This window comes from Oryctolagus cuniculus, chromosome 11 (genome assembly GCF_051225735.1).
Source record: "Oryctolagus cuniculus isolate XC-2025 breed Fujian yellow rabbit chromosome 11, ASM5122573v1, whole genome shotgun sequence".
Lineage (NCBI taxonomy): Eukaryota > Metazoa > Chordata > Mammalia > Lagomorpha > Leporidae > Oryctolagus > Oryctolagus cuniculus.
This window is the reverse complement of record NC_142877.1, coordinates 95,625,392-95,651,342: the sequence shown is the minus strand read 5'-3', so window position 1 is coordinate 95,651,342 and position 25,951 is coordinate 95,625,392. Positions and strand designations below refer to the sequence as shown.

General features: G+C 41.9%; 1 protein-coding gene and 1 long non-coding RNA gene across 3 annotated transcripts in view; one reads left to right on the top strand and one right to left on the bottom strand.

Moving 5' to 3' along the window:
• The window catches only part of PLEKHG7 (pleckstrin homology and RhoGEF domain containing G7), a 69,169-nt gene extending 58,535 nt beyond the window's left edge, over nucleotides 1–10,634 (bottom strand). The window contains exons 1-3 of the mRNA XM_051846537.3: nucleotides 10,514–10,634; nucleotides 6,928–7,640; nucleotides 6,182–6,204 (exon numbers count right to left, since the gene is read on the bottom strand). Coding sequence (XP_051702497.3) covers nucleotides 6,182–6,204; nucleotides 6,928–7,640; nucleotides 10,514–10,544 — 767 coding nt within the window. The 5' untranslated portion in view covers nucleotides 10,545–10,634. The remainder of the gene's footprint in view (nucleotides 1–6,181; nucleotides 6,205–6,927; nucleotides 7,641–10,513) is intronic.
• Nucleotides 1–25,951, top strand: part of LOC149123571 (uncharacterized) — a 429,948-nt gene that overhangs the window by 27,054 nt on the left and 376,943 nt on the right. The gene's annotated exons all lie outside the window — the stretch shown is intronic.

Here is a 25,951-nt window from a genome sequence, read left to right as displayed (position 1 = left end):
GTGTTTTTTCAGAGTTTACAGACAGTGCTAGGTATATAAAAAGGTTTCAATAAAAGTCTGTGGAGGATACTTCAGATATATCAGGTGAACTGTGTGATCAATTATCTTACTCTGGAGTTAGAATATTTATACTTTTTATTTTTTAATCTATTTTTATTTACTTGAAAGGCAGACAGAGACACCGCACAGAGAGCTTCCATCACTGACTCACTCTCCAGATGCCTGCAATAGCCTGAGCTGGGCCAGGCTGAAGCTGTGAGTCTGGAGCGCAATCTGGGTCTCCCATGAGGGTCGCAGGGACCCAAGTACTTCAGCCATTATGATATAGGATAAGCAGGTAGCTAGTTAACAAAGTGGAGCTGTAAGCTACAAACCCCCATCCCATATGTAATTTTATTCTCTGACTTGTCAATGAAAATGCACCCACCTCCAATGTCTGTTTCAACTGGGATCTGGGGGGAACATAGCATGGATATATGGAGATTAATCTCCACATGGAATTTTGTGAAAGTGTCATAAAACTCTTAACTGGCTTTAACCCTGCAGAGGTACCCTGCTCTGACCTCATAAAAGAGGTCAGCAACTAGGGGGAGCTCTGTCTTCGAACAGAGATCAGGAATGGAGGAGGTGCTAGAGTGCTATGCCCCTCCCCTTTCTCTTCTGGGCCCATTGAGCACTCACAATGGATATCTCTGTGTGGAGCAACCCACATTCACATGTGTATGTGTTCCCTTCCTCACTTTTTGAATAAAAGTTACTTTGTATATGCCACCACCTAGACTCTCCCTATTTTTGTGCAGACAAAGGCCTGGGGTAAACATTAACACCCCACTTCCCCAAAATAATTATCTGCTGCTTCCCAGGGTGGGCATTAACAGAAAGATGGAATTGGATACAGAGCTAGGACTTGAATCCAGGCACTCATTCAATATGAGATGTGGGGATCCCCAGCAGTAGCTTTAACCATTGCACTTGGCCTGCCCCACCAATATTTTAAAATAAGTCAGTGACTTGAACATGGGAAGTGCTAAATGGTGTCTATAAAAAATAACATTAGTTACCATTTGAGTTATTATTTAACCAGTTCAAAGGTTTATGAGATAGATGCTATTTTTATCTCCACTTCATGGATGAAGTTTTGAGCTGCTAAGGAAGTTACTCAAGATCATATAGCCAGAAAGAAGTGAGGTAGGATTTCAACTCTGAAAGTTTGACTCTAGGAACTTAACTCCACATTGTACTGTTGCCCATAGGGAGTCCCAAATGAACCTGACATTGGGGTAAATTGTACTGGTGTTCAATATTTTTTCTGGTTTGTTCCTCAAGGTAGACTTTCAAATACCTTGTGATGTCTTTTTCATGCTAAGGTTGCTCCATTTGCCAATTTGGATATATTTAGAATTTTTCCTATTTCCTTTTGAGCACTGGAGGATTAGTCTTTATACTCATAGAAATTTAGTATGTACATTTCCCTTCTGAGCTTCAGGGCTGACTTGAAAATTAGGCAAGACAGATGTCTTTCTGTGAATATAGAATATAAGGGGTGCCAGGAAGGTGTCTCCATAGTCAAAATATCCCTCACTTGATTCCTGTTGGTTAAAATCCTATCAACATAGCTTCTTGACTTGGCCTTAATCCATTTCTGTTGTCTAAATACAAATATGCTAGAGATAGATAAGGGACATTGTAATTTAAGCACTCTGCCAGCCTTCTTCATTCCTTCATCCATCTTTTCCTTTAATAAATATTTTTGGAGGTGGAGATGCTGGGTACAGTGTGGGGAGCAACTGAGACTAGACTAAATTACTGGAACTAAGACTAACTCTATGCATCTGATCTCCCACCATATGGCGCTGAGAGACAGCAAACAACTTCCACACAGCTGCCTCACCAATTCAACTAACAAGCTGCAGGAGCTGATCCTGCTCCTGATTGGAAGAAAGCAGCGTGCTCAGCTGGGATTGGTGGAAGGGGACTATAAAGGAGGAGAGAAACAACATGCACCAGGAACATCTGAGGAACATCTGAGCAACCCCTGAGAGAGCTGGCCGGCGGTGTGCCGCTCCTCAGCGGAAGCGGGGAAAGCGGCGGGGGTGCTGCCCCTCCGTGAAGGCGGGGGGACCGGCAGCTAACCCGGAACGGCGTCGTTCCTCCGCGAGTGAGGGAACAGCAGCTAACCCGGGAGGGGCCGGGCAAAAAGAACAGTGCAGGGTCTGGTGTCGTTCCTCCGCGAGTGGGGGAGCGACAGTACTGGAAGTTCAGAAGTAAACAGGAAGTGCTGTCTCCAGGAAGATTTTCTTGACTTTCTTTTTATTCTAAAGATAGAGAGAAAGAGAAGAAAGAAAGATGTCTTTCGTCTACAGGTTCATTTCCCAAATGTTTGCAAAAGCCAGGGCTGACCAGGTTGATGCCAGGAGCCGGGAACTCAATCTACATCTCCACATGGGAGGCAGTACTTGGGTACTTAAGCACTTGGGTCATCACCTGCTGCCTCCCAGGGTGCCCATTAACAGGAAACTGAACCAGAAGCCAGTAGCTGGGACTTGAACTGTTATAGGTAAGAAGACAGAGATCAAAGAGCCAGAGGACATGCCACCACACTCCCTCCTAGAGCTGCCTCTAAAACCCCTCATGGTCAGCAATCTGAAATTGCTATTGTAGTAAAGCCACTGCCCAGAACCAACTGAAAATATCCTACATGGCTGGTGATGGTGTCCTGTGGTAACCCTAAAAGTATCATGATAAACTTCCATGGCTGCCAGTCCTCTTCCCATCATTAATCTGATGCCATGACACTTCTGAGACTGCTAACATGGTTGGAAACTGGGGTATTGCCAAATTTCTGGAAATCCCTTTCTTTCCTGGAGATCTCTGAAAGCACTACCACCCCTGTCTCCATGTCACTTAAAGTTAGGGAATGCACCTGGAGCATGCCTGCATTCCCTCTGGAGTGTGTCCTTTGCTTTGTTAATAAATTATCTTCCTCTGCTAACTTTTTAAAAAATTTTATTTATTTATTTGAGATATAGTGTTAGAAGGGGGACAGAGAGAAAGATCTTTGATCCTCTGGTTCACTCCCCAAATGCCCACAACGGATGTAGCTGGGCCAATCTGAAGCCTGGAGCCAGGAGCTTTTTCAGGGTCTCCCATGCAGATGCAGGGGCCCAAGCACTTTGGCCATCTTCCACTTCTTTCCCAGACAGCTGGATAGGAAGAGGAGCTGCCAGGACACAAACTGACAGCAATAAGGGCTGCTGCTGCTGCAGGCAGAGGCTTAGCTACCATGTCACAGTGCCGGCTCCTCGGCTAACTTTTACCTGTGCCTCATTCTCAGATTCTTGTCATGTGAGAGATAGAACCTGAACCCCTTGTTCCCTGCTCCCACCACAACAGAACCATGCACTTTGATGTGGATATCGGTGTTGCAAGCAACGATTCTACTACTATGCCACATGCCCACCCCTTCAGGAAGGTGTGAATTTTGGGAGCAGATGAATGTGAAAGAAATGTAATACAGCATTTAGATACTATGATGGAAGCATTTACAAGGCACACACACACAAAAAAAGGAGGAATGGACTTGTTCTACATGGAAAGATGAGAGTACCTCAAAATGTTCATGGAAAATGGAATTAAAAAATAAGTTGGAAGGTAGACATTTGGTGAAATGGTTAAGCTGCTGCTTGGCATGCCTGCATCCAATATAGAGTGTCTGGGTTTGAGTCCAGCTCAGCTTTCAGTTCCAATTTGAGTTCCAGACTCGTGGCTTTGGCTTGGCCCAGCTCAGGTTGTTGCAGTTATTTGGGGAGTGAACCAGTGGATGAGAGCACTCTGTACCATTCAAATAAAGTCTATAAATAAACTAATTTAAAAAGATAAGTTGATTTGGTGGAAGCATCTTGAAATTCATGCATATGAGCAGTCTTCCAAATATTCTTGGAAAATGAGTATTAGGGAAAAGCTACACATAGAAAAATCATGCGTGTTCAGATCTGAGGTCAAGACCTACTTTCCACTCACATATTTTTTTTTTATTCCCTCAGATATATCTAGATCAATGAATAAACACTGGTCACCTTGTTCTGTAAGCCAAAACGTTGGTGATTGTTCTTGTCAACTTTCTTTCCCTTACCCCTGGTGGTCTACTCTTCATAATGTCCAGGTGACTGTATTTCCTGAGTTTCTCTTGCACTGAAATAGTTCTTTCTAATTCCACTGCCCTAATCATAGCCTAACCTTTCAACTTCCCATCTGAACATTCTAATTCTTCTGCTCAAGTTCACTCTCACCTTGTCGCTCCCCGTCTTCGTGGAGGAAGGACACAGGACCCTGCGCTGTTCTTTCGTCTGCTCGGCCCTCCCCGGGTTTGCTGCTGGTTCTTCCCGGGTTGGCTACCATCCCTTCCACCTCCGTGGAAGGGCGGTTCCCCCTGCCACATTCCCCACTTCCGTGGGGGAGCGGCACACCACCGGCCGGCTCTCTCAGGGGCTGCACAGGTGTTCCTTCAGATAGATGTTCCCCCTAGATGTTCCTGGTGCATGTTGTCTCTCTCCTCCTTTATAGTCCTCTTCCTCCAATCCCAACTCTGCTACCCACACGCCGAGTACGCTGCTCTCCTCCAATCAGGAGCAGGTCCTACAGTTTATTGGTTGAACTGGAGGCAGCTGTGTAGAAACTGTTTCTCCCTTCTCAGTGCCATATTGTGGGAGAGCAGATGCATAGAATAAGTCTTAATTCCAGTAACTTAGTCTAGTCCGAGTTGCTCCCAGTTGCTCCCCACACACCTCAATCCCACATCTACACATGATAATATGAATTCTTCAATGGTTTCATATTGTTCTTAGGGTAAAGAACAAATTCCTAAACATGCTTTTAGTCCCTGCACGAAATGACTCTAATCAACATCATCATCTTTCTCTGAGACCGCTGCCTTTTTCACTTTGACACACCTGATCTTAGAGCATTCTTGTCTTTTGCACCCACGGAAGATACTGTGCTAATGGCCTCTTCACCCGTCCTTTGATCCATTCCCTTCGTTGTGTAATACTTCAGTGCATTCTCACTGATGATATATAATTCCCTATCCCAGGGTTCAACCAGTTGGCCTGCTTTGGCCAGTCAAATTAGACAAGATACAGAGCATGGTCTTTAAGATGTATTTCCACTTGTCTTCTTTGTCCTCTCCTTTGACCATAAGAAGAACACACCTAGGAGCCCTATGACCCTGTGAGAAGGATGAGAGACATGGAGGGCACAACCACCCACTCTCAACCAGTTGACTCCCAGCAGATATGTAGGTTTATAAGAAACACTGAACTAGCTGTTGATTTAAGTGTAATGGGGTGGCTTGTTATGTAGCAACAGCCAACTGGTACACTAATGAATAATTTGCATTTTCCTATGGTTTTGTGACTGTGTTCTACCTTTGCTCACACACTTAGATCAGTTAGGGTTGAAGTAAACAAAGACTGCAGAGATGGTATTTTCCTTACTGTAAGAACAACAAACTGCTGCTTGAGGAGCAAGGGCCAGTAATAAAACAACGGCTATTTCACCTAAGGACCTCTCTGAATTTTCAAACAGAATGAGAGCTTTCCTGCCAGTCCCACAAATCGGGGAGCTGAAATTGGGCATGGATTTTTCCCTTGCTGCCACAGAAACTCTTCATCCCTGGGAGAGATGGCAGATGTGGGGGGCAGTAGTGCAAGTTCAGAGCTGGTTTTGGAAGTGACAGAATCTGCTTGCATTCTAGATAAGGGCAGTCTGTCATGCAGACATGTCAAAGGTCGCCCTGGATTTAAATAGGATGTCTTGTCCCTTTTATCCTTGTTCTCTGAACTTCTCTTGAAAAGCTGTTGAGTGTTTTTGGTTTTTCCATTTTCTCTATCAGACAAAACCTGTAGTGGATATTAATTAAGCCATAGGGCCAAGGCATTGACAATTCAAAGGGAAAACCAGGACTGCAGGGGTTGACATACACAGTGCCCAAAAGTCACAGCTGTGCGCTTAAAGGACACTCTTAAAGTGAAGACTCTTATACCCATAAACATAAAGAGGGACTTGGGTGTAGTAAAACCAAATGTGTTGATCAATACACCAGCAGGCACTATCAAATCAGAAATAGATATGTGAAATGAACAGTCAACAGATGTCATAGCACTGGAAAAAAGGGCATACATACCTGGATTGATGCTTTTTTTCTCCCTGAAATAAATTTTAAAGATATATGTTTTGGTTTTACTTGAATCATCCAAATTCGAACAAAAACATTTTGAAAGAAGAAAAAAATGAGCTATCCCAGCTAGAATGTTTTGCAGGGTGTTTTTGAGGGAGGTATAGAAATATAAATAATTTCCTTCCCTCTTCTTTAAGGCAGCTGCATCAGATTGTCTTCAAATGATGTGCACTTGCAAGAGGGACACTGTTATTGTCCAAATTCTGATAGGCCACCTGCAGCCTATGTTAGTATTTTTTTTTTTTTTAAAAGCTCTCAGGATAGAGGAAGAGGTGACCTAGACACCCATATTTCTTCTTCCCCCAATTACTGCACTCTTTTTACTTGAGAGCCATTGTTTCCTAATGGGTGTGTCTCTCCAACTGTGACTTTCTGTGCTGTCTCTCATCATAGCAATATGGGTTACTAAGCAGGAGGTTAGATAGGAATAATTGAGCTGGGAGATGTTTCCAAAACTTCTATGTCTGCTGCCCTGCACTGTAACTCCATTTCCTTGCCTCTCAAACTGGTATGCCCACTTTCCCATCATGCATCACATCTCATCTGGGACTAGGAAGAAGGAGCTGCCATGATGAACACACAAATGCTTAATTCCATGAGAAGATGTCATAAAGCTCCCAGCAAGACTCACACACACTAAACCCTATCCCAATTCCACCCTGTATACTCAACTGTGGCATCACCTGTATTACCTGAGGACTTGGGTGCAGTGGGGTGAGGCTGAGCAGTGAGTGGTCTTTTTGCTCCTCGAGAGAAGCCTGGAGAAGCGGCTGCTCACTGATGGTCTGAAGCATGGGCAGGGCACGCCCCTCAGAGGGCCTGGCTTGGGGCTCGATGGAGTCAGCAGTACTGAGGGTGCTCTCAGGGGTAGAAAGCAACCTTGGGCTGGGCTTCAGGGTTGACGTCAGGTGTGGAGAATCCTTTGGATTTCCAGGTAGACTCTTAGAAAGGTAGTCTGGGGAGTCTGCAGGCTCCCTGCGGCTTCCCCAGGTGCGTGTGTCTAAGGCATCTCGCTGCAGCAGTGAGCCCAGGGTCCCCCAGCCACTGCCCCTCAACCTCCTCAAAGTGGGAGAGGTAGAAATGCGGCCCAGGGCTTGCCGGTCAAACTGGAGAAGATTCCCCTGGCTCTCACCGTGCTGTTTTGACAGGCTCCTCGAAGGGTGCTGAGGAGAGGCCTCCATGGGTTGTGGCTGCATTTCTGGGCAGGATGGTTCTGCTTTCCCCACGAAGCTAGGAGAACTCAGCGCTGGCTTCCAGGGGACACAGTCTGAGTTGCTGTTCTCTGGCTCATGCTCAGTTTCCACATTCGAGGGCCACTCTCCCTCTGGCATTTCTTCGTCCTTTTCTGGAGGGGAATTACAAGTGAGTTGCTGCATCTTTACTGAGGAGGAACAGGCTGTGGGCTCTGGAGCAAATGAGGGAAACTGAGGTGAGAAAAGGTTCCTGAATTTCACAGTCAAACTCCCAGTTCCTCATAGGAGATGGATAGAGCCCAGTATGCTTTAGCAGCCCTTGCATTACTATGCTTTGAAGATAATTATCATGTGACTTTAGTCTTTCCTTCTAAATAGTATGCTGAAATTTGTTCATTGTATATTATGAAGTTTAGTTTCTATTTGAAAGGCAGAGCAAGAAACAGACACACACACACACACACACACACACACGCAGGGAGGGAGGGAGAAATGGAGGGAGGAACAATGGCACAATGAGTTAAACTGCCCCTTGGGATATCTACATCCTATACCAGAGTGCCTAGAATGGAGTCTGTCTTCCACTTCTGACTCAACTTCCTGCTGACGCACACCCTGGGAGGCAGCAGGTGATGGCACAAGAACTTGTATCCCAGCCACTCATGTAAGAGACCTGAATGGAGTTCCTCTCTCCTGGCTTCAACTTGGCCCAGCCCTAGCTGTTGTGGGCATGTGGGGAGTGAAATGGAAGATATTCTCTCTCTCTCTCTCTCTCTCTCTCTCGCTGTCAAATAAAAAAAATCAAGTACACATTAAATTTTCCTTATAGTCTGCATTTATGTAGGAGGGTACTTTAGTAAGTTTTGCAAATGGAATTAAAAGGCCAGTTTATTTTATGTGAAATTCTTGCACAGTTTTTTCATTATAGTCATTTTCCATGAACTTTTTGGAGTCTTCTATGTAGGCAGGTATGTAGATAGGTAGGTAGGTATTTTGGTGTATTTGGGGGTTGTAAGAACAAGGAAAACAAGGCCTTTTCCATTAAGGTTTAAATTATAGAATAAGAACAGGATTCCAAGATAATCGATGTATTATTGTATGGAAATCAATGCTTTATTATTCTCAGACTAGGCATGGAATTGGGGAACAGATGACATAACCATTGTCCCTTGCCATGGGCAATGTGGAAGGCAGTTTCAGACTGGGCATGGATAATAGCTGGCCACATATTCTGAGGTCACCAACAGTAGTTTCAGCAAGTCTATAATTCTAAAATAAAACTCAGCAATCTTGAACCTTTTGAGAATGAACACATTTGGATAGTCAAAATCTGAAGTTTGCCATTTTAGTGCTATATAATTTGACAACAACTTTTACTAGAACTTTTTTTACAGTGTATTATTTACTTCTTCAGCTTGAAAATAGAAAACACTGAAAATCAGTACATCTTTTCCTTATGTCCTAACCTCATTATGTTGACTATCACTCATAGCTCCATGCAGAAATGCAATGACAATTATTCTGTTTACTGTAGCTCTACAGAGGGTACAATAATTGGTACAGGCTTTTATAGCATGTGATTATGTATTTCCATACTAAATGGCTGCACACTGAGGTACTCCTTAATTTTTATTCATTACTTCTCATTATGCTTTGTGTGCTTGCCTATAATCTGTCTGTGGCACAGAAGTCCCATGACTTTGTATAAAGAGAATTAATAGGCTCTTCAATTTACTTTCAACAGCAAAGAGGAGGAGCCCAATGTTATGACATTGTCATGACCACATCATGACATTGATTCGGGAAACTTTGGGACCTCTTATATTTACTCCTTTCCTCTCATCTGCTTTTAAGTCACATAAAGGAAATTGGTACTATATTTTAGGGTGGAGAGATGTTGGAGGAGCTACTTAGAAGTAAACTAAAGTTGATTCAACTCTTATTTATAAAAGAAACCCAAATCTCTTAGCATTGGCTTTGCTTTTAATATTTTGGGTAGAGAACTCAAATGTTAAAGAACCCTACATGTAGACCTAGATTGCGTGAAGTGCCTTTTTATGGGGTTGAGGTGGGGGAGTGATGGTAAAGGTCACTTCCTCATTCTCCCAACATATAGATGGCTGAATTGAGGACTGGGGTTACCGCTACTTTCACACACATACACAGGACAGGGATTCTATTATTCTTCTCCTTTATAGCATTGGGCACATTCTAGGCAGCATAATACTAAAGGAATGTTTGCATAGGCTCTTGCGTAATAACTGTATCAGAACTCTTAGTTCGTGGATTTTTCCTTTAATTCTCCTCTGAGGGAACAGAGCATAGTTTTGGGCTTCCTTTCTAGGTTTCTGGATACAGGGTTGTGGCCATGGGAAGGTTATTTACATCCAGTTGGATTTAAGCATTATTTAGTATAATTTGCTGGCTAGCTATCTTCAATGTTAGAACCACAGTGCTGCTGGCAGGATTCACGGCAAAGCTGGAGAAACTTAAAGTACAGCAGGGATTTGGGAGGCAGGATGCAGAGGGTAGAAAGGGTCCAGCTGTGGTATAAACAGATCTGGTTTCTCTTCCACCCTCACTGCCAACTAGCTCTGAGACCTAGGACAAGCCACTTTTCTGCCAGCCTCTACATAATACTTATATAAAGAGCATCAACATACTTCCTTCACAGGCTTGTTGCAGGAATTAAGTGAGAAAATGGTTAAAACTTCTGAGAGGCCCTCCTTAAATTACTACCCTCTTTGGAGCAGGTGAAGAGTCAAAAGTTAAAAAGAACAACCTTTCTGCTAACTATTCTCCATTAGGCTCTCTGAAAGACCAGGTTGGTACATGATAATTATAAAAAAAAGCACAAGCCTTTGACCTCCCAAGCTTTAAGAATCCCACAAACACCTCCTCACATTGTTGGAGAAGGATCTCACTGTTCCAGAAATTAAACCATGTAGATTAATGATTCACCAATTCTAATTAGATCTGGAAAGACCAGTAAGACAGGACTGAGCAAAGCTGGTAGCAACAGGATCCGAACAAAGGGAAAATGCAAAAGGGAAATCAGAAAGCAGCTGAAAGTCGCCTTCTATACCTGTGGGATGCTGTGCCTCTGAATGTGACATTGTCCAGCTGGGTTCTGACAGTCCACACAGTCAGCAGAACCACACAGGGAGCTGCCAGCCGAGGGCGTGGAACAGCAGGTCACACACTGGTCACCTGGACCCTTCCTGGTTGAGTCAGTGCAAGCAACCTTGATAGGAGCTGAAATGAGGAACTGGCCTCTTCCAGTCTTAGAGATTTTCTAGTCATTTGTTTATGAGAAAACCTAAAGGGAAGCATGTTCAGAATCTAAGACTGACTAAAAAAAAAAAAAGTTGATTTGCTTGCACTGAACAGTGTCAGAACCAATAAAGAAATATGCAAATGTGGCTTTTTAAAATTCCCTTAGGGTGTTCAACAACTATCATTGATAGTTCTGGGAGGAAATTCTAGGTTTCCATTCTGTTTCTATTTTCTAAAGCTGTGAGAATCACTCCTTGGGATCTTTCTTTCTTTGCATCTTAAAGCATTTTGTGTTTATCTGTTTTATTAATGGGATGCTTTCATAAGTATTGAATAATAGAGGAAATGATCATTGCTTCAGGGAACACATTCATGAGCATTAATTTTCATGTAATTAAAATGCAAATGGAAAAGCATTTGTATCTTCCAGTGTTCTTATGAGATCAATACCACAAAGAATATCTCCAGGTGGAGACACTGCCTATGCATGCCGCCTTATAACAAAGTTTTATATACTCTTTATAAGGACAAATTCAAAGTAATTCTAATTGTCTTTGCTTTAGGTCATTACAGACACTTATTTCAGTGGTTCTCAAGGCAGGGTCCCTGGACAAGCAGCATTAATGTCACTTGGGAACTTTATAAAGAGGAAAATTCTCAACCTGCTGTCTCAATCAGAAACTCTGGGGAGGAGTGGGTGTTTGACTTACCAGTTAAGACACTGCTTGGGTTGCCCACATCCCACATCAAAGTGCCTGATCCAAGTCCTGGCTCTGTTTCTGTGTCTGTTTATTGCTAATGTGTACCCTGGAAGGCAGCAGGTAATGGCTCAAGTACTTGAATTCCTGCCATACACATGGGAAACCCGCATGGAGTTCTTGGCTCCTGGATTTGGCTTGGTCGGGCCTTTGCTGCTTTGGGCATTTAGGGAGTGAGTTAGTGGATGGGAGATTGATCTCTTTCTCTTTCCCAAATAAAATGAAAATAAATGAGTAAAAAAGTGTGACCAGAAATCTCTATTTTAAGAATAGCTTCTGGTGATTCTTATACATATTAAAATTTCCTTAGGGGAGAAAAAGTCCCACTTTATAAACCTTGGCCTGGTGTAAGCTTTGTCTTCATCTTTAATTCTCTCATATTGGTTTTGTTAGAGCATCATTTACTTATAACTTTGGAAAATGACTTGATCTTCTGCCCTCAGCACCATTGCCACCATTACTAGCACTAAGGCAAAAAATGGATTATCAAGCAATATCTATTTTGTCAGCATGGATCCAGCATAGAACAGTCTGAGCTCTTGCCAACACTGTCTAGAAATGAATTGCTTGACTTCAGGAAGAAAGAAAAATGAATAAAGTCTTTTAGCTTTTGGTTTGTGAAAGGAAGGTCGTCCTTTATCTACCAGTCCCCTCACGCGCTCATGTTGTAAAACTGTCTCTTCTGGGGGACAATGATAATGGAATATTTTATTCCAATGCAAAATTGTCCAACCTCTGGTTGTAACTTAAGAAAATTAAGTGTCTCAGAAAGGTCACAAAGCATGATCAGAAAAAAATAGTGCCACCTGCATCTGATTTGTCAAGGAGACAGGGACAAGGAATTATTTTGGGTGAAGAAACAGCTCTAGGGTCAGCTTCTCCTTCAAGACCCTGGGGCATCTGTGCCAATAGCAAAGGTGGCCCCTCATTTCTCAGTGTGACCACAGAGTCTTCAGTTCTGCGGAGGGTGTAGATTGCTTCATCATTTTGTCTACTCTCTGCTTTACTGGATTGGGATGTTTTGGCTGGGGTAGAAAGCCATCTGGGGTCATTAGGAGTACAAAGTCAGAAGCTTAACATCTGTTTTTGTATCAGGGATGTCCATTTCTGAGACTGCAAGCTGTGGAATTATGATTGGTTCTCTTTTTTTTTTTTAAATTTTTTGACAGGCAGAGTGGACAGTGAGAGAGAGAGACAGACAGAAAGGTCTTCCTTTACCATTGGTTCACCCTCCAATGGCCTCTGCGGCTGGCACGCTGCAGCCGGTGCACTGCGCTGATCCGAGCCAGGTGCTTCTCCTGGTCTCCCATGGGGTGCAGGGCCCAAGTACTTGGGCCATCCTCCACTGCACTCCCTGGCCACAGCAGAGAGCTGGCCTGGAAGAGGGGCAACTGGGACAGGTTCCGGCGCCCTGACTGGGACTAGAACCCGGTGTGCCAGCACCGCAAAGCGGAGGATTAGCCTAGTGAGCCGCGGTGCCAGCGGTTCTCTGTTTTTTAAAAACACTTTAATTCAACATTAGAAACTGGGAGATTTTAGAGAAAAACTTGGATTACGGGGTTAAAAATAATCCGTTTGGCAACACTATATCTACGTTACCATATTCTCATGCACACTGAAGGCTTAGATCCAAGGACAGGTTCCCTATTTCAGACAGGACAAGCACTGCTCAGTTCACCTCAGTCTCTATCCTGCCTTATGCTCCCTGACACAGGCTAACATTGTTGCTGTTAACTCTTTTTTATTTTTATTTATTATTATTATTATTATTATTTGCTTTCAAACTTTTATTTAATGAATATAAATTTCCAAAGTACAGCTTATGGATTACAATGGCTTCCCCCCCCCATAACGTCCCTCCCACCCGCAACCCTCCCCTTTCCCACTCCCTCTCCCCTTCCATTCACATCAAGATTCATTTTCAATTCTCTTTATATACAGAAGATCAGTTTAGCATACATTAAGTAAAGATTTCAACAGTTTGCTCCCACACAGAAACATAAAGTGAAAAATACTGTTTGAGTACTAGCTATAGCATTAAATCTCAATGTACAGCACACTAAGGACAAAGATCCTACATGAGGAGTAAGTGCACAGTGACTCCTGTTGTTGACTTAACAAATTGACACTCTTGTTTATGGCGTCAGTAATCATCCTGGGCTCTTGTCATGAGCTGCCAAGGCTATGGAAGCCCCCTGAGTTCACCGACTCTGATCATATTTAGACAAGGCCATGGTCAAAGTGGAAGTTCTCTCCTCCCTTCAGAGAAAGGTACCTCCTTATTTGATGACCCATTTTTTCCACTGGGATCTCACTCACAGAGATCTTTCATTTAGGTTTTTTTTTCCCCCAGAGTGTCTTGTCTTTCCATGCCTGAAATAGTCTCATGGGCTTTTCAGCCGGATCCACATGCCTTAAGGGCTGATTCTGAGGCCAGAGTGCTGTTTAGGACATCTGCCATTCTATGGGTCTGCTGTGTATCTCATTTCCCATGTTGGATCATTCTCTCCTTTTTTTTTTTTTTTTTTTGACAGAGTGGACAGTGAGAGAGAGAGATAGAAAGGTCTTCCTTTTGCCGTTGGTTCACCCTCCAATGGCTGCCATGGCTGGCGCGTTGCGGCCAGTGTACCGTGCTGATCTGATGGCAGGAGCCAGGTACTCAACCTGGTCTCCCATGGGGTGCAGGGCCCAAGTACTTGGGCCATCCTCCGCTGTACTCCCTGGCCACAGCAGAGAGCTGGCCTGGAAGAGGGGCACTGGGACAGAATCCGGCGCCCCAACCGGGACTAGAACCCGGTGTGCTGGCGCTGCAAGGTGGAGGATTAGCCTAGTGAGCCGCGGCACCGGGCTGTTAACTCTTGTGCTTGCAGAGTTTTGTTTCTTGCAACAGCATTATAAATAATGACCCCATACTAACAACCACCCCAGGGCCTATATCAACAGGGTAGCCATCATCAACAAGTGTATGCTGTACATTCCTATACTGGATTCTGTTCAACAATGAAATTGAAGAATGATTCCTGTCCTCCCAAACATAATTTTCAGGGAAACAAGTCAAATCATGTATTTCTACATCAACACTAAAAAAGGCAAAACTAATATATGTTGATAGAAATTAGGGTAGTAGTTTTTATCTTTGGAGCAAACAATAACTTAGTCTAGAATGTGGTTTCCAAGACTCTAATGGCTTGAATTTTTATCAGAACACTGGCAACTGAGTGTATTCTCTCTGTAGAAATGTAGTCACTGGTATGCTTGTGGTAGGTGAAGTTTTATGTTCAGATATGCTTTTCTTTAAGTTGTGTACTTAAAAAGGTGTGCCTGGGCTGAAAGATGACATCTTGGTCTGCTTACCTGTTAACATGACCTTCTGGCTTTGAATTGGAAAATACTTAAAAAAATACTTTTTCCCAAGTTGTTAAAAAGCAGTATTTTTTAAAAAAGATTTATATTTTATTTGAAAGGCAGAGTTACAGAAAGGTAGAGGTAGAGGCAGAGAGAGAGGTCTTCCATCCACTGTTTTACCCACAGATGGCCACAATGACTGGAGCTGATCCAATCCAGAGCCAGGAGCCAGGAGCTTCTTCTGGGTCTCCCACATGGGTGCAGGGGCCATTTTCTACTGCTTTTCCAGGCCATAGCAGGGAGCTGGATCAGAAGTGGAGCAACCAGGACTCAAACTGGTGCCCATATGAGATACTGTTGCTGCAGGCGGCAGCTTTATCCGCTGTCCCACAGTGCTGTCCCCAAAAAAGTAGTATGATTTTTATTTGAGTTTTCTTTTAGGCTTTAGGGTTATAATTATATAGTCTTTATTACTTTATTATCATTAGTGTATCTTGATGTATTTTATAGTTCTTGAGTTACTTATTCAAGAAAATTTGTTACACAATTTTATATGCTGAGCCATTTCATATCCAAAAATGTCTTTATTTTGTTATCACATATGAATGCTGGGTGTGGAATTCTTGCAGCATGATATTTCCTTTGAAGAGGTATAGAAATTTATTTATTTATTTATTTATTTATTTATTTATTTATTGGAAAGGCAAAGTTGGCAGAAAGAGAGAGAGAGAGAGGTCTTCCATCCGCTGCTTCACTCCCCAAATGGCTGCAGTGACCGGAGCTGGGCTGATCCACAGCCAAGAGCCAGGAACTTCTTCTGGGTCTCCCAAATGTGTACAGGGGTCCAAGCACTTGGGCCATCTTCTGCTGCTTTCCAGGCCATAACAGAGAGCTGGATTGGAAATGGAGCAGCTGGGTCTCAAACTGGTGCCCATATGGGATGCTGGCCTTGCAGGTGCCAGCTTTACCTGCTATGCCATAGCGCTGGCCCCTGTATAGAAATTTTTGCAAGTTTTTCAGTCATTAGTCATTGGTATAGGAAGCAAATACTTTCTTTATTGGTGACTACTCTTTTCTTTCTTTTCCTTTTTTTTTTAAATATTGTGTGTTTCTTGAAGTGTTAAATTAATTTCTATATACATATATATTTTAAAATATTTTTCTTATATTTTAATGTAGAGATGCTTAGTTAGCAAAAGTCAAGATGAGTTCTGTTTTGCCAAGGATTTGCTTTGTGTTTATGATTATTTAAAATTCTTTTTCCAAATAAAGAATACTTTCTAAATATTGACTTTCCGTCTCAGTTATGGGTCTGTTTAGGTTTTCTATGTCTTCCTGGTTCGATTTAGGTAGGTTGCATGTGTCCAGGAATCTATCCATTTCTGATAGGTTTCCCTGTTTGCTGGCATACAAGTCCTTGTAGTAATTTCTGATGATTCTTTTTATTTCTGTGGTGTCTATTGTTATGTTTCCTTTTTCATCTCTGATTTTATTGATTTGGGTCTTTTCTTTTTTTAGTTAGTTGGGCCAATGGGGTTTCAAATTTGTTTATTTTTTTCAAAAAACCAGCTCCTCATTTGGCTGATTTTTTGTAATGTTTTTTTGGATTCAATCCTGTTGATTTCTTCTCTGATTTTAATTATTTCTCTTCTCCTACTAGATTTGGGTCTGGTTTGCTGTAGGTTTTCTAGATCCTTGAGGTGAATTGAAAGCTCATCTATTTGGTGCCTTTGCAATTTCTTGATGTAGGCACCTATTGATATAAACTTTCCTCTTAACACTGCTTTTGCTGCATCCCATAAGTTTTGGTATATTGTGCTATTATCCTCATTTACTTCCAGAAAATTTAGGATTTCTCTTTTAGTTTCTTCTATGACCCATTGTTCATTCAGGAGCATGTTGTTCAATCTCCATGTGTTTGCGTATGCTCTAGGGATTCCTGAGTTGCTAATTTCCAACTTCATTCCTTTATGGTCTGAGAAGCTGCATGGTATGATTCTAATTCTTTTTAATTTGCTGAGACTTGCTTTATGGCCTAGTATGTGGTCAATCCTAGAGAAGGTTCCATGTACTGCTGAGGAGAATGTAAATTCTTTCTGTGTAGGATGAAAAGTTCTGTAGATATCTGTTAGATCCATTTGGGCTATAGTGTCGTTTAAATCTACCATCTCCTTGTTGATCTATCCTGTTGATCTGTCTGTTTCTGAGAGTGGAGTATTGAAGTCCCCCAGTACTATTGTATTGGGGTCTAAGTCTCCCTTTAAGTCCCTTAACAAATCTTTTAAATAAACCAGTGCCCTGTAGTTAGGTGCATATACATTGATAATCATTATATCTTCCTGTTGAACTGATCCCTTAATCATTATATAGTGTCCCTCTTTGTCTCTCTTAACAGTTTTTGTGTTAAAGTTTATGTTGTCCGATATTAAGATGGATATGCCCACTCCTTTTTCATTTCTGTTGGCATGGTATATCTTTTTCCAGCCTTTCACTTTCAGTCTGTATGGATCTTTGTTGGAAAGATGTGTTTCTTGTAAGCAGCAAATAGATGGGTTTTGTTCCTGAAGCCAATCAGCCAATCGGTGTCTTTTAACTGTACAGTTCAGGCCATTAATGTTCAATGTGACTATTGATAAGTGGTAGGTTTGCCCTGCCATTTGCCAAAGATATTTTCTAATATATGCTTTGAATTCCCTGTGATCTTTTGCTGTGAGGTTTCCTTCCTTTACCTTCTTTCATATTGATGACCGTTTTTCTGTGTTTCTGTGTGCAACACATCTTTAAGCATCTTTTGTAGGGCTGGATGAGTGGCAACAAAGTCTTTCAATTTCTGTTTGCTATGAAAGGTCTTTATTTCACCTTCATTCACAAATGATAGCTTTGCAGGATATAATATTCTGGGTTGGCAGTTTTTCTCTGTTAGTACCTGGGCTATATCTCGCCATTCCCTCCTAGCTTGTAGGGTTTCTGATGAGAAGTCAGCTGTGAGTCTGATTGGAGATCCTCTGAGAGTAATCTGACATTTCTCTCTTGCACATTTTAGGATCTTTTCTTTCTGTTTCACTGTGGAGAGTTTAATTACAATGTGTCGTGGTGAGGATCTCTTTTGGTTGTGTTTATTAGGGGTTCTATGAGCTTCCTGTACTAGGATTTCTCTGTCCTTCTCCAAACCTGGGAAATTTTCTGCTAATATCTCACTAAAAGGCCTTCTAATCCTTTCTCCCTCTCCATGCCTTCAGGAACTCCTAGAACCCGAATGTTGGGTTTTTAATTGTATCCTGAAGATTCCCCACAATATGTTTTAGATTTCTAATTTCCTCCTCTTTTCTTTGGTCTGACTGTATCCTTTTCTGTTCTCTGTCTTCTAAGTCCGATATTCTCTCTTCTGCTTCTCCCATTCTGTTTTTAAGGCTCTCTAATGTGTTTGTCATTTGATCTATTGAATTCTTCGTTTCATTATGATTTCTCGTCACTATCACAGTTTCCTGTTCTATTAGTTGTTTCATTTCATTTTGATTCCTCCTCAATATTTCGTTTTCGCGCGAGAGATTTTCTATCTTGTCCATTAAGGATTTCTGTAGTTCAAGAATTTGTTTTTGAGAACTTCTTAATGTTCTTATCAATTTTTTGAGATCTGCTTCTTGCATTTCTTCTATGTCATCATCTTCATAATCTTGAATTGGGGTGTCTTTTTCATTTGGGGGTGTCGTGGTGTCTTCCTTGTTCTTATTACCTCAGTTTTTGCGTTTGTTATTTGGCATATTGGAGATATTTGTTTTCTTCACTGTGGTGTTTTTTCTTTTTATACTATGACTCTAGATTTAGTGGAACTGTCCGTTTTTGATGGAGCCTTAGATGCTAGAGATGGGTGTGGCCTGAGAGCTCTGTTTGGTGTGCCAAAGGTGACACTCCCAGGTTAGGCGTGGTAGATCCCTTTTGAATCAAAAAAAAAAAAATAAAGAGAAGAGAAGTAATTCTGCACAGCTGAACGAAGTTGGAGATAGTTAGCAGGCAAATGAGAAACTCCACAACATCAAAAGAAACAAACCACTTAAGAGATGGGCCAAGGAGGAAATCCAAATGGCCAACAGACACATGAAAAAATGTTCAAGATCGCTAGCAATCAGGGAAATGCAAATCAAAATCAAAATGAGATTTCACCTTACCCCGGTTAGAATGGCTCACATTCAGAAATCTACCAATAATAGATGCTGGAGAGGATGTGGGGAAAAAGGGACACTAACCCACTGTTGGTGGGAATGCAAACTGGTTAAGCCACTATGGAAGTCAGTCTGGAGATTCCTCAGAAACCTGAATATAACCCTACCATTCAACCCAGCCATCCCACTCCTTGGAATTTACCCAAAGGAAATTAAATTTGCAAACAAACAAGCTGTCTGCACATTAATGTTTATTGCAGCTCAATTCACAAGAACTAAGACCTGGAACCAACCTAAATGCCCAACAACAGTAGACTAGATAAAGAAATTATGGGACATGTACTCTATAGAATACTATACAGCAGTCAAAAACAATGAAACCCGGTCATTTGCAACAAGATGGAGGAATTTGGAAAACATCATGCTGAGTGAATTAAGCCAGTCCCAAAGGGACAAATATCATATGTTCTCCCTGATTAGCGACAACTGAGCGCCAAAGGGGAAACTTGTTGAAGTGAAATGGACACTATGAGAGACAGTGACTTGATCAGCTCTTGTCCTGATGGTAGATGTACAATGTAATACTTTATCCATTTTAGTATTATTTTTTGTTCTAGTACCATTGGTTGAACTCTGTAATTAACACACAATTATTCTTAGGTGTTTAAATTTTAACTGAAAAGTGATCCCTGTTAGGAATTTAGAAAACATTATGCTGAGTGAAATAAGCCAATCCCAAAGGGACAAATACCACATGTTCTCCCTGATAGGTGACAACTAACTAGGCACCAAAAAGGAAACCTGTTAAAGTGAAATGAACACTATGAGAAATGGTGACTTGATCAGCCCTCACCCTGACTGTTGATGAGCAGCTTAATATGTTATCCCTCTTAGTATCTTTTTTGTTTGTTCTACTTAATACATTTGGTTGAATACTGTAATCAATACACGATTCTTCTTAAGTGCTGAAACTTAACTGAAAAGTGATCGCTGTTAAATATAAGAGTGGGAATAAGAGAGGGAAGTGATGTGCAATTTGGGACATGCTTAAGCTGACTTACCTCAAACGGTAGAGTTAGAAACATACCAGGGGATTTCAATTCAATCCCATCAAGGTGGCATGTACCAATGCCACCTCACTAGTCCCAGTGATCAATTTCTGTTCACAATTGATCATAATGATAGGACTAAGAACCAAAGGGATCACATAAACAAGAATAGTGTCTGCAAATACTAGCTGATAGAATAAAAAAGGGAGAGAACGATCCAACATGGGAAGTGAGATACACAGCAGACCCATAGAATGGCAGATGTCCTAAACAGCACTCTGGCCTCAGAATCAGCCCTTAAGGCATGTGGATCCGGCTGAAAAGCCCATGAGAGTATTTCAGGCATGGAAAGACAAGACACTCTGGGGGAAAAAAAAAAAAAAAACCTAAATGAAAGATCTCCGCGAGTGAGATCCCGGTGGAAAGAACGGGTCATCAAATAAGGAGGTACCTTTCTCTGAAGGGAGGAGAGAACTTCCACTTTGACCATGGCCTTGTCTAAATATGATCAGAGTCGGTGAACTCAGGGGGCTTCCATAGCCTTGGCAGCTCATGACAAGAGCCTATGGTGATTATTGATGCCATAAACAAGAGTGTCAATTTGTTAAGTCAACAACAGGAGTCACTGTGCACTTACTCCTCATGTAGGATCTCTGTCCTTAGTGTGCTGTACATTGAGATTTAATGCTATAACTAGTACTCAAACAGTATTTTTCACTTTATGTTTTTGTGTGGGAGCAAACTGTTGAAATCTTTACTTAATGTATGCTAAACTGATCTTCTGTATATAAAGAGAATTGAAAATGAATCTTGATGTGAATGGAAGGGGAGAGGGAGTGGGAAAGGGGAGGGTTGTGGGTGGGAGGGACGTTATGGGGGGGGAAGCCATTGTAATCCATAAGCTGTACTTTGGAAATTTATATTCATTAAATAAAAGTTAAAAAAAAAATCCCCCCCAAAAAATAAATATTCAAAAACTATTTTACTGGTTCTCTTTTTTGGGAAAGTCTATTACTATCTCCTTTTTTTTTTTTTTTGATAGGCAGAGTGGACAGTGAGAGAGAGACAGAGAGAAAGGTCTTCCTTTGCCATTGGTTCATCCTCAGGGGCGCACCACTCTGATACGAAGCCAGGAGCCAGCTGTTTCTCCTGGTCTCCCATGCGGGTGCAGGGCCCAAGGACCTGGGCCATCCTCCACTGCACTCCCAAGCCACAGCAGAGAGCTGGCCTGGAAGAGGGGCAACCAGGACAGAATCCGATGCCCCAACCGGGACTAGAACCCCGTGTGCCGGCCCCACAAGTGGAGGATTAGCCTATTGAGCTGTGGCGCCAGTCCTATTACTATCTCTTGACTATGATGTTTCATCTCTCTACACTATTTTCATTACCTTTGCCATTTCCACCTATAGTCAGGTAATTTCTATCTTTCTTTAAAATAAAGATTTATTTACTTATTTGAAAGGCAGAGTTAGAGAGGGAGAGGGAAGGAAATTCCACTGTTAGTTCACTCCCCAGATGGCTGCAGTAGCCAGAGCTGGGGCAAGTCAAAGCCCAGAGATGCATCTGGGTCTCCCACTTGGGTGGTAAGGGCCATTTTCCTCTGCTTTGCTCAGGCCATTACAGGGAGCTAGTCTGGAAGTGGAGCAGCTAGGACATGCACAGGGCAGTCATATAGGGTGCTGGTGTTGCATGCTGCAGCTTTACCCACTGTGAAACAAAACCAGCCCCAGAGGTAGTTTCTTGACATCATTTTAAATTTCACTTATTTTCTGCAGAATCCAGATTGCTTTTTTTTTTTTTTTGCCATAATGGCCTTAATAGGCCTGTGAATTATAAAAATTAAATATTAAAAAAATACATGATTACACATTACATACATGTACAAACTATCATACTGTATCCTATATGCATATATGATTATTATGTCAGTGTTTAAAAAAAGGTATATAAGCTGTGAATCCTAAAAGCTTCAAGTTTTCGTTTTCCTATGAAGCTTTCCATGTGCAAATAAAAATGTTCTGTTAAATTTGTGTGCTTTCCTTCTGTTCAAAGAAAAACAAAAATTACAGCCACAGTGCATAGTTAAGATGGGAAAGGACATGAAATGATAGGGTTTTGTACTATCATTGGTTTCAGAATTCCACTGGGGACCTTGGAATGTACCACACACAGACAAGGGGAGTTGCTACATGAGTTATTTAATGTGTCACAAACTGAGGCATATGATTATCTCAACTATATATATGTGTTCTAAAAATCAAAGTTAAAAATTATGAATTAGATAGTTTCTAACATTTTTCTTTCCTAGAAATGTCTATGTTAAAGAAAGATGGCTCTATTTTTTTTTAATTTTTTTTGACAGAGTGGACAGTGAGAGAGAGAGAGAGACAGAGAGAAAGGTCTTCCTTTGCCATTGGTTCACCCTCCAATGGCCACCGTGGCTGGCGCACTGCGCTGATCTGAAGGCAGGAGCCAGGTGCTTCTCCTGGTCTCCCATGGGGTGCAGGGCCCAAGCACTTGGGCCATCCTCCACTGCACTCCTGGGCCATAGCAGAGAGCTGGCCTGGAAGAGGGGCAACTGGGACAGAATCCGGCGCCCCGACCGGGACTAGAACCCGGTGTGCCGGTGCCGCAAGGCGGAGGATTAGCCTGTCGAGCTGCGGCGCTGGCCTAAGATGGCTCTATTCTTACAATCTGTATGGTTATTCTATTTGTTGTTACTTATAGAGGGATGTATTTGCTTGCCTGGTGTTGATTTTTGAGCAGGAGATGGTTAGACTTGAATTCTATTAAAATGGAATGTGAGTTTATACTAAAATATCTCAAAACAATTGATATTGAAGGTTGAAGTGAGAAAAATTAAATCATCAGATTTTTTTTATTGGTGCTTTTTAAAGACTAAGGGGCAAGGATGTGGAGCCACAGCTTTTGTCAAGAGCTGAACATGAACTTTGTGCCACTGCATTTCAGCAGCATCAAACCGCTCCTCTGTGTAGGCCTCTGCTTGCCCAGATTTTTTTTTTAAAACCAGGAGCAAAGTCTGAGTCCTTCCTATGTGGCTGCTTTTGCATTTCTACTTGTGTTTGTTGACAGAAGTAAAAGAGTCTGAAGGTTAGGTTTTCCCCGTGAGTTCCCAATGCCCTCCCCTCTTCTGATTCTGATAGCAGTGCCAATCTCAACTCTTTGATTGGAGTTTTATTGAACATTTGTTAGTAGCCTCGCTGTACCCATTACCTGTTTCCTTTTCCAAAGGGAAGACATTTCCATTTAGATTGTGTTTCCTGAGTGCTTATTCCCTGTCCAGCCTGAGGACAAGAGTACTTGACTTTGGCTAAGTCGAAAATGCACTTCAATCCCTGGGCTGCAAGTGTTGATAAGAGACAGGCCTGTGAGCTAATGACTTGCTGATCAGTGTGAACCAAATCAGAGGTTAATCAGTACGGCTATTGGGAATTTTGCTAATACTGGAAAAAAAATTCCTAACGGATGTGGAAGAAGCAACATGTAGCAATAGGGACTATTGGCAGCTATCATGAAGTTATAGGGTGGAGCAAGCCAGTCTTGGGATGTACGAGGAGTCCTCGAAAAGCTAGTGGAAAGTACATATTATGAGAAAACTATGCATGGATATCAAAAATGTGCCATAATAAATTTGTAGTAACTTGTTTTCACATACCAAAACGGAATCCAGTTTGAGTCACCTAGAAGGGTATGGTATCAATTGGAAGAGTCCTTATCAGGCAGCAAAGGTCATGGCAGCCGTGTTTTGGGATGCTCGAGGTCTTGAGCTTTTTAACTTTCTAGAGGGCTAAAGAATGGTGACATCTGCTTATTATGAGAGTGTTCTGAGAAATGTAGCTAATGCTGGAGCAGCAAAATCCCTGCAAAAATGTTATCACAAAGCCCTTCTCTACTACAACGGTTGCTCCTACTTATTTCTCTCATCAAACAAGGGAAACTTTGCAAGACCTTAGTTGGGAATCATTGGGCACCCACCTTACAGTCCTGATTTGGGTTCTTCTAATGTCTTTTTGTTTCTCAATCTTAAAAAAATTCTTCAGAGGGAACCTGTTTTTCTTCAGTTAATAATGTAAAACAGATTGGATTATTATGGTTAAATTCTGAGGACCCTCAGTTCTTTAGGGATTGATTAAAAATCATTATCACTTATAAAAGGGTATTGAACTTGATAGAGATTATAGATAAAAAGTTTATATTTTTATCTTTTAATTCCATTTTCACACAAAACTCTTTGAAGTCCCCTTTTAGCTGTCACCATGCCACAGGGAATAGAGTTAAAAATGAAACAAAACCAAACTGAGCTTTCATGATATCATGGAGTAGCAGACTCAGTCCTCCTGAGACTCCAGGAAGACATTGCTTTACATTTATAACTCCCAAGCCATTCCGTTCCCCTTATTGTTAAGCCACTTTAAGCCATCTTTTCTCCTCCAAGTTCATCCTCAGTGATATTCAGGTAACAGTATGGGTATTAGTTTCTTTCTCTGTTTTCCAGAAACACTGTTACTGTGGTTTGGGTATGGCCTAATATGTCCCACAAGGGTTCATTTATTGAAATTAAATCCACATTGTGAGGTAGTAAGGGTGCAATAACTTTTTTTATTGAATGAATGCATTTTTTCATAGATACAACTTTAAGAATACAGTGGTTCTTTCCCCCATACCCACCCTCCCATCTCACCTCCCTTTCCCTCTCCCATTTCCTTCTTCATTGTGGTTCATTTTTAGTTTGACTTTAGGACCAACTCCATGCTAAGCATAGACTTCAACAATTTGTACCCACGCGCACACACAACATGTAGAGTATACTCACTATAATACTTAGAGGTGGGGCTTTTGAGTAGCTGTTACGACTGGGTAAGTTCATCAGAGTGGATCTGCTGTGATGGAATATTGGTAGTTTTACAAGAAGAGGGAGGGAGACACATGTACACATGCAGACATGCCTATTCCCTGTCTCTTGACTTGTGATGCCCTGCACTGCTTTGAGTTCTGTTAGCAAGAAAACCAGCACAAAATTTGGTCCCCTCAGCCTTGGACCTCTAGAATCATGAGCCAAAATAAGTTACCTAGTCTCAGATTTTTTTGCTTTAATAACAGAAAATGGACTAAAACTACTTCCTTCAGGAAGAGGAGTGCTTTTAGCATATTCCTTTGATCCAGGACCACATAGATTGTATCAAGAATTGACTCCTCTAGATTTCTGAACTGTAGGTGCCACCACTCCTTGATTTCCAGTAGTCATGCAGATGTTTCCCCGTGTGACTGCTTTTTTGGGCATAGTATTAATTTTCTATTGTTGGATAATAAAATTGCCTTAAAGTTAGCAACTCAAAACAGCATAGATTTGCTATCTTGCAGTTTCTGTGGGTTAAGAGATCTGGCACAGATGTTCTGGGTTCTTTGCTGTCTCACAAGGCTGCAATCAAGGTGTTTGCTGGGCTGTGTTCCTTGCTGGAGCTTAGAGACCGTTTCTCATCTCACGTGATTGTGGGAAGTATCTAGTTCCTTATAGTTGTAGCCTTGAGGCTCTCTGTTTCCAGAGGCTTCCAGCAGTTCTCTGCCACCTAGTCTTCTCCATACATGGTTCACACCATAGCTGCTTTCTTTGTCTCCTCCTCCTTTAGATATTTATATATTTCTTTGAAAGGCAGGCTTACTAGAATCAGAAAGAGAGAGAGAGAAAGCGCATGAAATTCCATCTGCTTATTCAATCCCCAAATGGCTGCAATGGCAGGGCTGGGCCAGGCTGAAACCAGGAGCCTCGTCAGAGTCTCCCACAAGAGTGGCAGGGCCTCAAGAACATGGGCCCATGCACATTAGTAGGGAACTGGATCAGAAGTGAGCAACTGGGACTTGAATTGGCACCCAAATGGGATGCTGGTGTTGTAGACGGCAGTTTAACCTGCTATGC